The following is a 16221-nucleotide window of genomic DNA, read 5'->3' as shown; positions in this document are numbered from 1 at the left end:
TTCGTTGAAAACATAATATTTTTTTTAAATATAGGTAACCGATGTTATATGAATTAGAACTTTGGTAGTTGAGTTGCTTGAGCAATCGATTTTGTTTTGGATCGGGTGGGTTGGGGTTGCTCAAGTATTCATTTGGGGGCGCTGAGCATTCTCTGGCACCCCCCTCCCCCCATATTCCGGCCGGTTTTACGTGCTGATGACCGCCAACCTTGATGAAAAATAAGACTACCCTAACGCCACCTGTGTTTTATAATTAATACCTTTAATGTTTTTTGAAATATTTTCTATACCAAAATTTTTCCTATGGTTTTTAAATAACATTTTAAACTTTATATATATTTTTTATTTAATTGCTTTGGAAATACAGATGGCGCTGCTATCGACTTTATTATTTAAGTGCGAATGTTTGAGAAACCAAAATGTAAATTGGCTTATAATATGTATATAAATATATATATATTATAATAACGAGGTTTTTTACAATTTTTAATGTAATTTTTTAAGAAAAGAAATATACAAATAGTAAATGTCACTAAAATTCCTTATTTGAAACAGAATCCCACTACACTCTTTTTCACTTACCTCAAGCACCCATGTTTATGAAAACATCATTGGCATTTAGTCCCCCGGGTTAGTCTGGCTCATGCTCTACAACTCTTCTCATTGACGACTTGTAAGTAAAAAAAATATATTGCTCAAAACAGTGAAATTGTTTTAAACTTCTCTAAAAGTTACAAATTAACGAGCCTCATTGAAAACATATACTCTGTAGTTCCCGATAATGTTCTTCTTAAGAAAAAAATAGTCGGATTTGTTACCGAAAATATTAACAGATAAAAATTATATTGTAGAGACAGTGGAAGGTTATATCAGCTCCCACCAAGTTCCTCTCAATGAACAGATGATAAGAGTTTAGCTTTTTGTGTGTGCCGATAATATAATTAGTTATGCTCGTTTTGGTTTCCATGGAATTCACCCATAATGTTTTTTTAGCTTCAACAAATTATGGCATTTTTTCTAAGACTTCCTGTGATTTGCATCATTTACAGAATATTTACTTGCAAAGAGGGTAAGTCATTCATATCATTATATAGAAAAAGATTTATCGCTTGCGCTACCGTTTAGGCTGTGTCCGTTTATTGGGATTTCTTTATAAGTCGATAGCGAATGCCAGTGGTTCAAATCGATTACAGCCACTTCACAACACGCCAAACAATTTACGTTAACTGATGAATATCTTTAAAATTAAATAATTATATACTTTAACACCATTGTTAACAATATTTTTATTGGAAATGTGGTTGAGTTAAATATTTGTTTAGGCACACAAGATGTTTGACCTTTTTGATAAAGTTTGGTTTAGTTAAATTCTATTTTGGCGGTGGTAGAAGGTGAAAAATCTGGTTTAGTATAAAAAAAATAAGCTTATTGTCTCTAGAACATGACATTTGAAAAATCACATCATTTCTTATAATTACCTGTTGTTTTATGCCTAAAAAGCTTACTTTTTCCAGGGCATCTCGTATCATTGTGACATTAATCAATTTATGGTTACTCTGTTTTTTGAAAGGTAAAATGTTTGCGGTTAAGGAGATCTTGGCTGAGTACTATTTAAAAAACGTCAGGTGCAAAGAGAGGTCTCGTCTGGATAACTATGACTTCTGCAGCACGACGGACGTCAGGAAAGTCAACATTCTGCTGCCAGACGAAGAGCAAGAATTGGAATACCGTCAAAAAGACTATCAAGATGTAGGTTCCATTTTAAACTATCTTTTTCATTTTAGCGCTCTTTAAGGGCTTCAAGAACTATCTCCAATCTATCTCCTAATGGCATCCGACTTAGAAATGGAATAATTAAGTTAGTGTCACACGACCGGCTTAACGTTAAATACTGCGTTTCAAATTACCAATTGAATTCAATTTCAATGTTCATTTATTCAAAGTAGCTCACTCCTGCCTTAGAAAAATAGATTATTAGACTATAAGTTAGGATAGTTTATTGACTCCTTTTTTGTAGCGTTACTAGGGATATTGTGCGGTAACTCGTGTGTCGACCATTGAACCATAAAGGAAAATCAGTCGCAGTAGCTTGGTACTAATGTAACTTGTAAGTTGGTAAATAACTTTCAAACTATTCGGGTTATGGACAATTAATCACTGAATAATATAGTACTAGTTTAGTTATGAGTCTAATACTAGCAGTTTCAGTAATATCTTCATGGAGTAGTGCGCATTCAATATTGGTGCGCTCCAAATCCAAATAATACCACAAAAATAAACTGAACACGAACGATTGTGAATATCGAGGAACAACTTACTCTGATCATAATAATGTGTTTTCACACCTCTTGGATCCTTCTTCTGAGTGAACATAAAATAAAATTCACAGCGTAAAACTAAATCGTCCAATAGACAAATAAATTGTATTCGAGGCAGTTTAAACAAATTAATTCATTGAAATCGTTGAGCTAGAAGCAAAAGAACACACATTCTGGTTTCTCTACAATTTTCCCAAACATTGTGATTTATATGAATCTATTTTTACTTATTGACAACCATTTTTGGGGGTACGTCGACCAATCCAAATATAATTGATAAATAATATTTTTTCTCAAATATTTTTATTTGAATCTCTTTTTATTGAATTAGCTCTATCTGCGTTGAAAGCCTCTGTTGCGAATGCCGGACAATCAGAATTGTATAGCATTATTAATTGAGAAATACCTTTTATTTTTCAGAAATGCGAAGGCTTATTTGTGTTCGGCTTCAACTCGAAGGGGCAACGATTGGCGGTTCGCATCTCAACGAAGAACGACGAAGCCAGTGTCTGGATTCACCTCAAAACGACCGATGGAAGGGTCTTCGAGTTGCCCAAGGAAGGGTTGCGGAGGGCTCCGACAACCGACGCCAGTTGCTTCGCCGCTGCCGGGTTACGCGTCAGCTGCATTATGCCCTTTCGCAAATGGAGGATCTCATTCAACGGAATACTCCGGTTAGTCATGCCAAGAATGTAATTACGTTAACGGAGAATATGTAGCTGCCAGACCCGGATTGGCTCCTTTGGGGGCCCTCAGCTAGAGACTGAACAAATAAATGTACTAGATTAGACGTGCACATTAATTTGAAACGTCAAACGCGTCTCAAGGACCTTTAGGAAAAATTTATTATAAGTAATTTGGGGCCCTGGTGAGCCGGGGGCCCTCGGCGATCGCCGACCAGTCAACCTGGCCAGTTCGGTTCTAGCTGCAACTATATCCCCTGTTTTCATGAATCACGGAAGATATTCTCCACCTTGACGAAGAGAAAGCCTCCCCCCCCGACCGAGGGGCGTGGTTTTCTTTCCGGGTATCATGAGGCCTACATATTTTGTGTTAGCCTGAACACATAATTGGTAAGTAAAGCGTATATACAGGGTGTTTCAAAAGGTTGTGCAAAAATTTTAAGGAATTGTAGGGGGTGAGTTGAGAAGTATGCCTGAAGTAGGCTGCAACAAGCGCCAAGCCAAGCAGAGGGGAAACGCGAACATTAAGGTTTGGGTTCGTGTGACAGTATTTAAAGTCCTTGCTGCTTGGTTTGGCGTTTGTTGCAGCCTTCTTCCAAGGGCTAGTAGTCCACACTTTGAAGCTCTCTGGCGCTCTTATAACTCGTCGTAGGAAAATGGGAATACAACTCACATCTACAACTCCTTAAACCATTTGCATAACCTTTTGAAACACCCTGTTTATCTTACTATAGAAAATTCCTCTAGACCATAAAAGTTAAACATGTACCTTCGCAGGCTCCAATGAATAAGCGCTAATTTACGGTGAAACCGCGGAAGTTTACACGAAATAACGGTTCACCGTACTATTTTCAACACCCGGGCTGCAGGGGTGGATTAACCATTCGAGCATGCTCACTTGGTCAAAAAGTGGGGGAAATTATAAAGAACAATTACCGCTATTATTATAGTCAGTTTACTTGATGCTGAAGAAAATAAACAGAATGATATTTTTGTAGACGAAAAATTAATTTCGGAGAATACAGAATGGAAAATTAATTGCCAATGGAATATTTCCTTTTAGATTATAAATCAAATCTTTTATCCCGTTAATCCGTTATATATTTTCGTGAAATCGTGTAAAAATAATATTTATTGTCAAAGGCTTAGTTTACAACGTTCGTGAGATTCTCGTAAGCCACCGTCTTTAGTCATTTGTTTTTACATTTGACGCTTTTTGGCGAGATCTCACGGGGAGGAAAATTATCACCCCTCGGTGAAAAATGTAAAAATTAAAATGATTTTCTCCGCAATATGTTTTTCCCGGTACGTTAAATATTTGGAAGAACTCGTGAAGGTGCATGTTTCACGGGAATAATATTTGCGATAGAGGGATTTTTGTAGAACTCCTTAGCGGTTAATTAAAGAAATAAACATCCTGGACTTTTATGGCGAGCATTTCTACCTAAATAGAAAATTTGCTCAATCTTTTTTGATATTTTATAGCAACCATTTCGTTTTTTTTTTATAGAGAATCATATAAGGGTTCGACTCTCAAAGAGACTCAAGACGTTCACGTGAAATTTAGTTTTATGTAAGTTTTGTAATAATAATTTTATCACAATTAGAGACATTATGTGCAATGGGTGTTAATTTCTCCCTATGTGATATGTCCCAAAGTCACTTTTTAGGATGCCATTTGTATTAGTGAACCCTTTTTTATGATAAATTTTCAAAAACAAGAAAATACTGTTTCCAGAGTTGTGTGGTCCCAAACCCCAGCTGACTCTGAGTTGTCTTCAAGCTCAGGAACTTTTCAAAATTCACGAAATTCGACTGAACGTTAAAAGCATGGATTAACTAACTGCTACGAAGCTACTTAGTTAATCCATGTTAAAATTAGGAATTAGCTTTATCAAAAACGCTTTTCATTTAAGTATCAATAAAGACATCAATGTAACCCTTTTGCGAAATATAAAACTGGCCCGAATAACGTTATTCATTCTCGTTTGGGCTGCCATGAAATCTAGATTTCAAATACAAAGCAAATATAACTGTATGGAGGTGGTTTTAGTTCACTGTGTAGCGAATGACCCCCCACGAAAATTCGTTAAATGTTTCTTACAAAATAGGTTTTTTGGAAAAGGAAAAAGTTTCTTAAAAAAACTACGTCAGCAGTTGCCAGTTATTTTACTGTCCCGCTTTTGTACTAGCTATCTTATCCAAAGATTATTTAAATAGTGCTATCTCTGCTCGAAAACCAACCGCTAACCATTCACTTGGCAACAATTCACGATACAATTCGTCTTTCAGATGGATAGCATCTTCGGCCCCAATGGATAGCCAAGATGTCCCAATTAGTATATTGGCCAAACAACTGGCGGGACAAAAGTGGATCGGATGGTTTCCCACCGAAGACATGTAAAAGATGATATTAATGTTAGTTCTACCTTTGAAGTAAGGTCTAATACGTTTACATATATTAACAGAATTCCGCAAACCAAGAACTCCATTGATCAAGCTGGAAATTTAATGGGAACAGTTTCGGTTGAGGGAGGACCTGAGACGGAAGTGGTTTTGTGGGGAGGCAGACAGAGATTTTACGGTGGGTTCGAGCACCGTATTCGTCGCTTTGACGTTTGATTTTGATTAAACTAAACTGATTCTTATCTTTAGAAACTGACGCTGATCAAAGTAACGCCGCGCTAATATCGAAAGAATATTTCGCCTACATGTTTGTAAGTAGGTCTTGTACTGTTTTTGTATATCATCTGTCGAAACTTTACATTTTGATTCGTTATCGCCTTAATTATTTTAATTTGGAAGCTGTCGGAAGGAGGTGGTAAATTATATTGTGAGAAATACAATTGAAAAGACCGAAAAATAACAGCTGCGGGGGAATACTAAACAACCGTAACCAACTTTGCCATTTTGATTAGTGTTATTTTTAGTACCACTTTTAAAAAGAGCATAATAATGACCGCCTACACCAACATTATTTTTAAAGTAAAATAAAATAAGTGAGGACCCTTCTCTACGCGCTACGCTCCTCGATTAAAGAAATTTAATTGACTTTTAGTCCAGTAACTGAAGGATTTCAATTCGTAAATATGCAAACGGGGAAAATTTTTAATTCACCTTTATTTAGTCTTAATATAATTCGTTGACAAAAGGAAATGGCAAAAGTATTTTTTCATTTCCACCAGGTATTTATAGAAATCGTACACGGAACCAATACATGTACATGTAGTTCCTACTACTTCAGTTTAATATTTTAAAGAGGCTGCACGATTGACAAACAGAATCTGGGTTTACTAATTTTTTCTCTTTACAATCAGATGTTGGCCATCGTTCCAACAAACTCAGAATCTCTTATACGTACTCGAGGTTTCATAAACAATATTGTTTTTAAAAGTTTTGTAAAATAAGCTTTAACTTTAACCTGGCGACAACGCCGATGTTGATTATATTAAATCTAGACTCGCTGTTTTGGAGCGGTACGGGGGCACAGGTTTTAAGCATGTGCGCGAATAATGATTGTCCTCGTTATTCTTAACACATTGGGGAGATGCTGTTTTTGCTGGAATTCGTTAGGTGATGTTAGTTTGCCATTTTCAAAATGTCAACCCTTAGTCTATGATTATATTTTGGTATTGTGAAAACAACGGGAAAACCGTTGAAATTGTAAAGATAGCACGCTGGCGACTTCGACAATGTTTTACTTTTATTACATATTTTTTCTTTTAAGCCCATCGCGTATCGTATTTCACCTACAACAATTAAGCGGGCCGAATTTAGGCGGCAAGTAACGATAAATAACGTTAATTTCACAAAATTAATATTTCCGCGAATTTTCATTTCTGCAAAATAATTTAAGTCTAAAATATCAAAACAATAGATAAATTTTTTTTTAACATGCATTGGTGTGTTGATATTTTGCCCAAAATGTAAATGATACACCAACATATAAGTAATACATCAAAATTTAAATGATGCACCAACATGAAAAAGATACATCAAAATGTAAATGATGCTCCAACAGATAAATTATACATCAAAATGTAAATGATGCACGAGCATATAAATGATATATTAATAACTAGATAATGAAAACCCCTCGCAGTGGTAAAATCAATTTGGGTAATATGGGCCCAAAATGTGGATCATTTAATTTCTCCGAAACCGTTAATTTATCAATAAATGATAAATTAAAACCACCTCGGTCGCAATATCATTTTGGGCAATTGGGCACTCAGGAATTTGATTATAAACTATCTTCGAAACCATTCAGCAGGATTGTTCAAAATGCTTTTTTTTTGAAATGCAAAATACTCTCTCCATAACTCAAAATGCAAAATACTTTCTCCATAACTCAAAATGTGTTGTATCGTGCAGTTCGAAGTTGTTGAAGTTGTAGAGAAAATTAATACTATGCGAAAGTTACGATTAAAACATATTTATTTACAAAAAGGAGGAACTATGCATTTAGATTACATCGCCAGAAGTGCTTTAGGGTTGCTGTACTTTTCTTTATATACCATTCATTTGGGGAATAAAAACGAACTTTATACATTGATAAAAAAAATGAAAAGATAAAGACGTCGACACGTCACATTTCCTCCCCAAGAAAATTTTAGTCATACTGAAGTCTTTCCGGTTTCCTTGGTTGTCTGGATGACCGTCTAGGTGTTTGTGGAACCGAGGCGGTCTTTATGTCTGCTACGGCGCGGTGATGGCTAGAATTTGGAAGTGGAGGCTGATGCGTTGCTCTGGGTACTGGATCAGGTGGGTTGTCTGGTTGTGGCTGATTTGAACAAGGAATTGAACGAAGTCTTGTCTGATTGACATGTCGTCTCAGGTTTCTGGCAGGTGTTTGAATCGAGAGCATCGCATTTCCAATCGGCGCTAAGATTGTACCTTCGTACCATTTTGGACCTTTACCGTAGTTTCGAGTCCAGACGGTATCACCTTGTTTAAAGGAACTGTTGATGTTTTCTTGTTTTTCTCGCTCGTTACTTTTCAGTGGAGGTCGTAAACAGTCCAATCGGCTACGGAGTTCTCTATTGAGAAACAGCGAGGCGGGTGTATATCCTTCCTCGTTTGGCAGACGTCTGTGAGAAAACAATATTTTAGCTAGGCGTGATTTTATAGTACCTTCTTTAATTTTTGCAAGTCCTTTCTTAATGGTTGAGACAGCTTTTTCCGCGTGTCCATTTGATGGCGGATGGTAGGGTGCTATTGTCAAATGTTTGATGCCATTTCGATTCGTGAAAGTGACAAATTCGTTACTGGTAAAGTTCGTACCGTTATCAGTTACGAGGCAAGAAGGTAGTCCGTTACGTGAAAATATGTCTCGGAGAACTTCAATGGTAACTTGCGATGAACATGATTTGACTGCAATAGCTTCTAACCAGTTAGAATACGTGTCTTGAAATACCAGGATCATGTTGGTGCCAATAGGTCCTAGATAATCAACATGTACTCGCTCCATAGGAAAGTAAGTTTTAGGCCAATGAGTAGTTGTTTTCGGAGGCATCGCTGCTCGTTGCTGACACTCATGGCAACAATAAACTAATTTCTCGATGTCAGCGTCGAGGTTTGGCCACCAGACTGTAGTTCTGGCTAGTCGTTTTGTCTTGGTCATGCCAAAGTGTCCAACGTGCAACTCGTCTAAGATAGTAGATCGAAACTGCTTCGGAATAAAAATTCGATTATTCCAAATAATAATATGAGAGTCTGAAGTCAATTCTGTTCGACGACTGAAAAGGCTTTCATGTCATCAGTCGGAGATTTCCGTGGCCAACCGTCTTCGATGAACTTCAGAACTTGAGATAGAGTGTTATCAGATAGAGTAGCTTGTCCAATGTCTTTGAATGAGATTGGATACTGGCGCAAGGCGTCAAGTAGCATAATATACTCAGATGGTTGCGGTGGAATGATATCTGGTGTCGGTAATGGTAGTCGACTCATAGCGTCTGCGTTTCCGTTCTTGGAACCAGGTCGATATTTTATAACGTAGTCATAGGCAGCCAATGTGATTGCCCATCTTTGAATTCTCGCAGCAGTTGTGGTAGGTATTTGTTTTGCAGGATTCAGTAGAGTAGCAAGTGGACTGTGGTCTGTAAGTAATGTAAATTTTCTTCCAAGAATGTACTCACGGAATTTGGTAACCCCAAAGATTAGAGCGAGAGCCTCTTTTTCAATTTGGCTATAGTTCTGCTCGGCTTTGCTTAGAGTTCGTGAGGTAAAGGCAATAGGTCTGTCATGGCCATCAGGTTCAACGTGTGAAAGAACAGCTCCAACTCCATTGGGTGAGGCGTCAGAAGCAAGAGTAATTTGCTTAGTTGGATCGTAGTGCACTAGAACAGAATGCGAAGTTAAAACTCCCTTGGCTCGATGGAAGGAATCTGCAGCACTAGAGTCCCATATCCATTCTTCACCCTTGCGTGTAAGTTTGTAGAGCGGTGCCAATAATGTAGACATATTTGGGACAAATTTAGCGTAGTACGTTACAAGTCCCAGAAATGAGCGAAGTTCAGGAACGTTCTTTGGAATCGGCGCTTCAGTAATAGGCTTCAGGTGTTTCTGCGATGGGTGTAGACCTTGAGCATCAAGTACGTGTCCCAGGTACTCGACTGACTCGACCATGAACTCACACTTATCTTTTCGCAACTTTGCTCCAGAATTTTCCAGATGAAAGAGAACTTTCTCTAAGGTACTGATATGTTCTTCGTCGCTTCTACCAGTCAAAAGCAAGTCGTCTTGAAAAATTGCTATTCTGTCAATACCGGCAAGAATTTGTTCCATGTGTCTTTGGAATACAGCAGCAGCTGATGAGACTCCGAACGGCAATCTGGTATATCTGAAAAGTCCCTTTTGAGTATTTATTACCACTAGATTTCTTGACTCTTCATCAAGCTCTATTTGATTGTAGGCATCCTTGAGATCAAGTTTCGTGAAACGTTGACCACCGTTAAGGTTAGAAAAGAGTTCGTTGATTTTTGGCAGAGGATATTGCTCGGTAGATGTAGCTATGTTGGCCGTAAGATTGAAACTTCCGCATATTCTGACTGCGTTGTTTGGCTTGAGCGCGACGACAATCGGTGCAGCCCATTCTGACGTTGCAACTGATTCTATGATTCCATCGGATTGAAGTCGGTCTAATTCGCTATTAACTTTTTCTCGATACGCAAACGGTACAGAGTTCGGTTTGTAAAAGCGAGGTTTGACGTCGCCTTGTCTATGCAGGTGAACTTGAACTCCCTTGATTTTTCCCAAACCAGGTGAAAACAGTTTACTGTGCCTCGTTAGTATTTCATTAATACGGACATCGGTAGAGTCGGAAGTGGTCCAGTGTATACGATTTTGTCGTGGAGCTAGGTTGAAGGCTTCGATCCAGTTTCGGCCACACAAGCTTGAACCAGGATGAGAGACAATTAAAAGGGGAAGAGACTTGCTTACGTTCTGGTAAGTAGAATTGACTATGGCATATCCTTTGATTTCAACAAGAAATCCCGTATAAGATCGAAGTGTCGTGGGCGCTGGTAGCAAATCTGGTAAATTGGTTTTCTCTCCAAGCTTCTGATATGTCTCGATGGACATTACTGTGTAGGCAGCTCCGGAATCGTGCTCCATGGTAACTTTCTCGCCATTGATTTGAAACTCGTATAGGTATGGTTTCGGCGCTGGGTCTAGTGTGGTAAGTTGAAATAATGAGTATTCATTAGAGTCATTCTTCTTACTATCCTGGTGAGTCGAGCTTCCGGACTGGTTTGACGCTTGTTCTAAGGAGTGTAGTTTGTGGTACTTTGGTTTTTCGAAATTGTTGTCATTCTTATTTCTCTTGTCTCGTTCCGCAGATAAGCATACGCGAGCCAAATGACCCTTCTCTTGGCAGTAGGAACAATGGGTATTCATGTGCTCACATTTGTCGGCTCGGTGGTCAGGCTTTCCACATCTGTAGCACTGATTTCTAGAACGATAAACGGGTTTAGAATTTCTACTTTGGAATTCATTACCACGTCGTCCAGTAGCTTTGGAGGAAAGTGCATTGATCTGTTCTGGTTCAGCTGTAGTTGGCTTGTCTTTCAGAATTGAAAGGTTTTTAGCAGTGGACTCCATACTTATGGCAATTTCTATGGCTTTCTGTAGCGTTAAATCTGCTGCTGGTACTAGAAGAAATCGTCCCTGTATATCTTCGTTTTCGATTCCAGCTACTAATCGGTCTCGGAGCATCGTATCGAGATTAGTCCCGAAGTTGCAGAATCTGGCTAGCCGACGTAATTCTGCAATAAACGACGCAACTGATTCGCCGTTAGCTCGCTTCCGGTTACCGAAATTGATGCGTTCGGTGATTTCAGATAGTGCAGGATCAAAATGATTGTTGAGTATGGTGACTAAATCGTCATACTGTTTATCTGCAGGTTTCGCCGGGCTTACCAAACTTCTCAGGCAGGCGTAAGTCTTCGGTCCAAGTAATGTCAGGAATGTCGCAACTTTCAAGTTTTCATCAGTAATTTTGTTCGCTTTCAGATACAGCTCCATTCTCTCTGCATATAAGGTCCATGTTTCACTAGATCCATCAAACTGTTGAAATGTTCCGGTAGAAGGCATGATGACTTGAGTAGTGCTGAAGATGTTGGTAATTGTAGGGATCTTCAGTAAGAACTAGCAGTTGTAGCAGTCGTCAGCAGGAACAGCAAAATCTAATCTATTGGTTCATCCCGTATCCCGTCGCCATTGTTGTATCGTGCAGTTCGAAGTTGTTGAAGTTGTAGAGAAAATTAATACTATGCGAAAGTTACGATTAAAACATATTTATTTACAAAAAGGAGGAACTATGCATTTAGATTACATCGCCAGAAGTGCTTTAGGGTTGCTGTACTTTTCTTTATATACCATTCATTTGGGGAATAAAAACAAACTTTATACATTGATAAAAAAAATGAAAAGATAAATACGTCGACACGTCAAAATGCAAAATATTTTATCCGTAACTCAAAATGCAAAATACTTTCTCCATAACTCAAAATGCAAAATACTTTCTCCATAACTCAAAATGCAAAATACTTTCTCCATAACTAAAATGCAAAATACTTCCTCCAAAACTCAAAATGCAAAATACTTTCTCCATAACTCAAAATGCAAAATACTTTCTCCATAACTCAAATGCAAAATGTAAAATGCAAAATATTATCTTCATAACTCAACATGCAAAGTATAAAATGATATTTTGCATTTTGCCATTTCAAAATGCATTTTGAACAGTAAATGATGAGAGACAATGTATCAATAAATTGGTTAATTTAAAACCCTAGTTTTTGCATGTCATTTCGAAAATTATTTGCTATTCAAATCTATGTACAAAATATGGTATTTGCAAACCCGTAATAATTATAGCAAATTATTAGGCTGGTCAACTGGTATTATTGTGCTAAAATTGTCTTTTTAAACTTTTAAAGGAAGGCGAATACGTTCACATTATAGAAGAAAAACACCGCAACGGTGATAAAAGGTAAATTTTCAATCTACCTGATACCTTCAATAGAGACAACCAAAAAGTATTTATTATGCTTAAAACCAATTACTCGGTTATGATAATATTTAGCGTTTCTTACAATGCAAGTCTGCCAGATACTCCTTAAAAGTCAATCAACACGGGCAGGTATCTCGATACACGTTGGTGACGTTTTTCCTTCCCCTTTTTTATGGTCGAGGGAAAATATAGAAGATCGTTTTAAGAAAGTCATAGTCCATAACTTTATATTAATAAATTTTTGGGCATACGGAAAACAATTAATAAAATTAATTTATTTAATATATCCTTCTTTATCCAAGTAATAGTTGTTTAATATTGCAGACTGGTTTATGGTAACATTGTTTATTCAAATTGTTTGGAAGTTTCTTTGGAAAACATTTCAACAGAGGATAAAGCCGAGGAAACCAAAATGATGATCAAAAAAGGTTCTTTAATTTCTTTATAAATTAAATAATCTGATTTCATCGAAGTGACATCCAAGTTTTCAAAACCAAATCCTAGATAAGCTCGACTTTCAATTGACCATCCCAAAAGGGAAGGACACGTTCGAATTAAGAACTGAGCGGGACTTTGGGACCGTGATGTTTCTGGATTTCGCCTCAGCTAAATTGAATGAAGACGACCAGGGACACTCTATCACTCTGGAAAGCTATTTCGAGTTAGTACCAACCGCATTCGTAATCTATGGAGATATAATGTCTTATTCATGAAATAAATCCCACAAATGTATAGTTATGTTTTACATAATTGTGTCAGTTCCCTATGTACGACAATAGGTGAAAATATAAAGTAAATTTGGTCTTAACCAACTTGTTAAAATGGGAAAACAAAATCACGTGACTACCATATCACAGCCAACTTCGATTCGTTAACTCGTGTTCATAGTTGGCAGTGCGACGGTAAAAAAAAATATTCCTTCCAGATACTGCAGGCAGCTAATTAACTTCCACAAGATGTTTTAAATAATAATAATTATTATATTATTTAGATGAATCGATCAAAATTTAAACCGACACTAGCAAAAGAAAATGAATAATAATCCGTATTTCTTAGGATAGATGGCGCTGCAGTTTTCTTCAAAGTCACGTGACTACCATCTTTTCAGCCCCCTGGACGTTATAGTTTCGCCTATTACTTACATAAAGGTTTACTGAGATTAGTTTCTAGAATGACAAAGGGAAATTTTAGATTCAGTAAATACTCCAATAACTTTATTCAACTATTTATACCGCAGTACTGACTTGAGTTTGAAAAGAAAAATAATTCGAAAACCATTACCGGTCATCAGTAAGAAATTGATTTTGAAACTAAGCGACCAGGATTGCCAGAGTGTTGAGAACACCGGCGGAAAAGGATCTTAATTGGCTCAACTCACGCAGTCTTCAGAAGATAAAGAAATAGTAAGCTAAACGCGTGCTCGTTGCTTAAAGAATTAATCTTCAATTTATTAATTTTCTTTCAGTTTTCTGTCCCCAAAGGATTTGTGATCACAACTGCAGGGTACGAAACGTTCCTTGAACAGAATGGGGTCCGCAATAAACTTGCCGGCATTGGCTTGCAGGATGTTGCATGGTCTGACAAATATTTTTATTAATATATTTTTAATTTTAAGTAAAACATGTTATGGTGTTTGCAGGTGTAATAACAATAACAAAGATTTGAAAGACGTCTGCCAAAGGTATGGAAAATGTTTTTAGTCCTCTTCGTGTATTATGTCCTTTATTTGATCATTTTAGCTTTACTCCGCGGGTGGAGTCATTATCATAAATAAGAAAATAATGTATGTTTTACGTAATAAGTATCCATATAAGATGTAAAAATGCATCGTATTCCTTCCAGATAGATTTGAATAGGAGCTATAATCGCGGTAAATCGCGGAAGAATACTCAGCATCACTTAAAGTATACCGAATGTAGTACTCTCTGCCATTTTTTGAGTTTTGAATTTCAAGAGGCCTATTGTAAGAACGAAAGATCGATGTCAGCTGATGTTAAACAATTTCAAAACAAAATAACCTTTAACTATCGTATAACTAAATTATATCTATAGCTATAAGTCTTAAAGTTTGTCCTTTTATTTATTTATTTATTTATTTATTTATTTGTATGTCATGCTCCAATAAACTCGAGAACGGTTAGCTCTAGAGCTTTGAAATTTTAACTCAATGTTCAGGGCCTGATTTCCAACTAAACGGGCCTAATTCCAAATACCCGACATGGTTATTAATATAATTAACTTTTACTCATAACTCAATTTTATTTTACTCGACTTTGGACTTTCGCCTCTTTGCTTCCCTTATCTTTTTTAGGCTGGTCTCGGCTTTCTATTTTTTTTTCGACTTCCACCCCTTTGCTTCCCTTATCTCCATTCTTGAGCTCCTTGCGCCCGTCCCACCCTTTAAACTTTTTTAACGGGTTATTGTGGAATTCGTAGAAGGAGAGTTAGTGTGAAAAAAGGAACTTCGTAGAAGGGGAGGTTTAGTTGGGATTTTTAAATAGTTCAGGACTTTATGTTACGTGTGTTACGTTTTTGCTACGCGTGTTGCGTTTTTGCTACAGCGTTTACCTTTCCTACGTACAAATCAGATCTAATTCATTAAAAAATCAGGGCCCGGGCGAAGGCGGGTATTAAAGCTAGTATTATAATAAAGTAAATTCTAACTCAACGGTGTGTTTGCAGAGCTGTGGAAGAGATATCAAAGATGGAATTGCCGATCACACTCTTTGTTCAAATCGAAGAAAGCCTGAAAGAATTCGAGGAGTCCACTTTGTTCGCCGTCAGGTCCTCGGCGTCGGGAGAGGACTCTGAGGAAATGTCCGCCGCTGGACAAATGGACACTTTCTTGGCCATAAGAGGGAAAGACGAGGTACACAGCAGAAATATTAATTTAAAAAATTAGGCCTTATAAATTAGTAGTTTTTTTATTTTCAGATTGCAAAAGCCGTTGTGAAATGTTGGTCTTCGCAATTTTCTCATACAGCGATCCAGTATAAAAAGTACAATGAATTGAAATTACAACTTTAAAGATATTCCGTAACAAATGAAGCTTAACGAAGCTGCTAATTTTCTGGCGTTTGGGTAGCGCGTGATAACAAACCAAACAGAGCTTATTTTGGTTTCGGCTCTCGCCATAGAAAACATAGTCCATTGCCAGTGTGACCCTTTCAATTTAGATAACTATGTACAAGTAATGGTGAATAATTATTAGTTAATAGTTTAACCCAACAAATAGGGTGGTTTTAAGCAAAGAGTGAACTTGAGAAATATAACCTTATGAGGATACTAGACGTTATGTAATGAATATCATTTTATAGGCAAAACGGACAAGAGTTGAATTCTGCGATGGCTGTGGTGGTTCAAGAGATGGTAGCCTGTGAAAAAGCGGGAGTCATGTTTACTTGCGATCCCGTCACTGGAAATCCAAAATTTATGACCATCACCGCGAACTACGGACTTGGCGAAGTAATAATACTATAATAAAATTAAAATAACACGACTGATACTTCATGGTTTTAAAATTTTTTAATTGTTATAAACGTTAAAATTGCGAGCTTTGACAAGGGGTCACGTACCCGAAAGCTCGCAATTTTAACGTTTATAACAATTAAAAATTTTTTAAACCATGAAGTATCAGTCGTGTTATTTTAATTTTATTATAAATTTTTAACCATGGATACAAAATTCAATTTATATGACAATAATA

The 16221-nt window shown here is 37.0% G+C and overlaps 1 protein-coding gene across 1 annotated transcript; it reads left to right on the top strand.

Annotated features, from left to right (window-relative positions):
• Nucleotides 1–995: 995 nt before the first annotated feature.
• On the top strand, nt 996–15211 carry LOC149953714 (uncharacterized). The gene is made up of 14 exons (XM_090168918.1): nt 996–1069; nt 1571–1749; nt 2739–2992; nt 4512–4574; nt 5294–5401; nt 5470–5585; nt 5657–5718; nt 12442–12494; nt 12840–12943; nt 13020–13176; nt 13753–13918; nt 13981–14090; nt 14155–14196; nt 15198–15211. Exons 1-11 carry the CDS (start codon nt 1006–1008, stop codon nt 13877–13879), a joined length of 1287 nt encoding a protein of 428 aa, XP_090025044.1. The 5' UTR covers nt 996–1005; the 3' UTR covers nt 13880–13918; nt 13981–14090; nt 14155–14196; nt 15198–15211.
• Nucleotides 15212–16221: the final 1010 nt, after the last annotated feature.

This window comes from Leiobunum rupestre, chromosome 3 (genome assembly GCF_980474605.1).
Source record: "Leiobunum rupestre chromosome 3, qqLeiRupe1.1.hap1, whole genome shotgun sequence".
Taxonomy (NCBI): Eukaryota; Metazoa; Arthropoda; class Arachnida; order Opiliones; family Sclerosomatidae; genus Leiobunum; species Leiobunum rupestre.
Note: the sequence above shows the minus strand (reverse complement) of the source record. Positions and strands in the feature narration are given on the sequence as shown.

Excerpts from the sequence above, each read along its gene's own strand:
- LOC149953714 (XM_090168918.1), top strand. The coding sequence starts at position 1,006 with ATGGCATTTTTTCTAAGACTTCCTGTGATTTGCATCATTTACAGAATA. Across the intron at positions 1,070-1,570 it reads AATATTTACTTGCAAAGAGG|GTAAAATGTTTGCGGTTAAG; the intron begins GTAAGTCATTCA and ends GTTTTTTGAAAG. Across the intron at positions 1,750-2,738 it reads GTCAAAAAGACTATCAAGAT|AAATGCGAAGGCTTATTTGT; the intron begins GTAGGTTCCATT and ends TTTATTTTTCAG.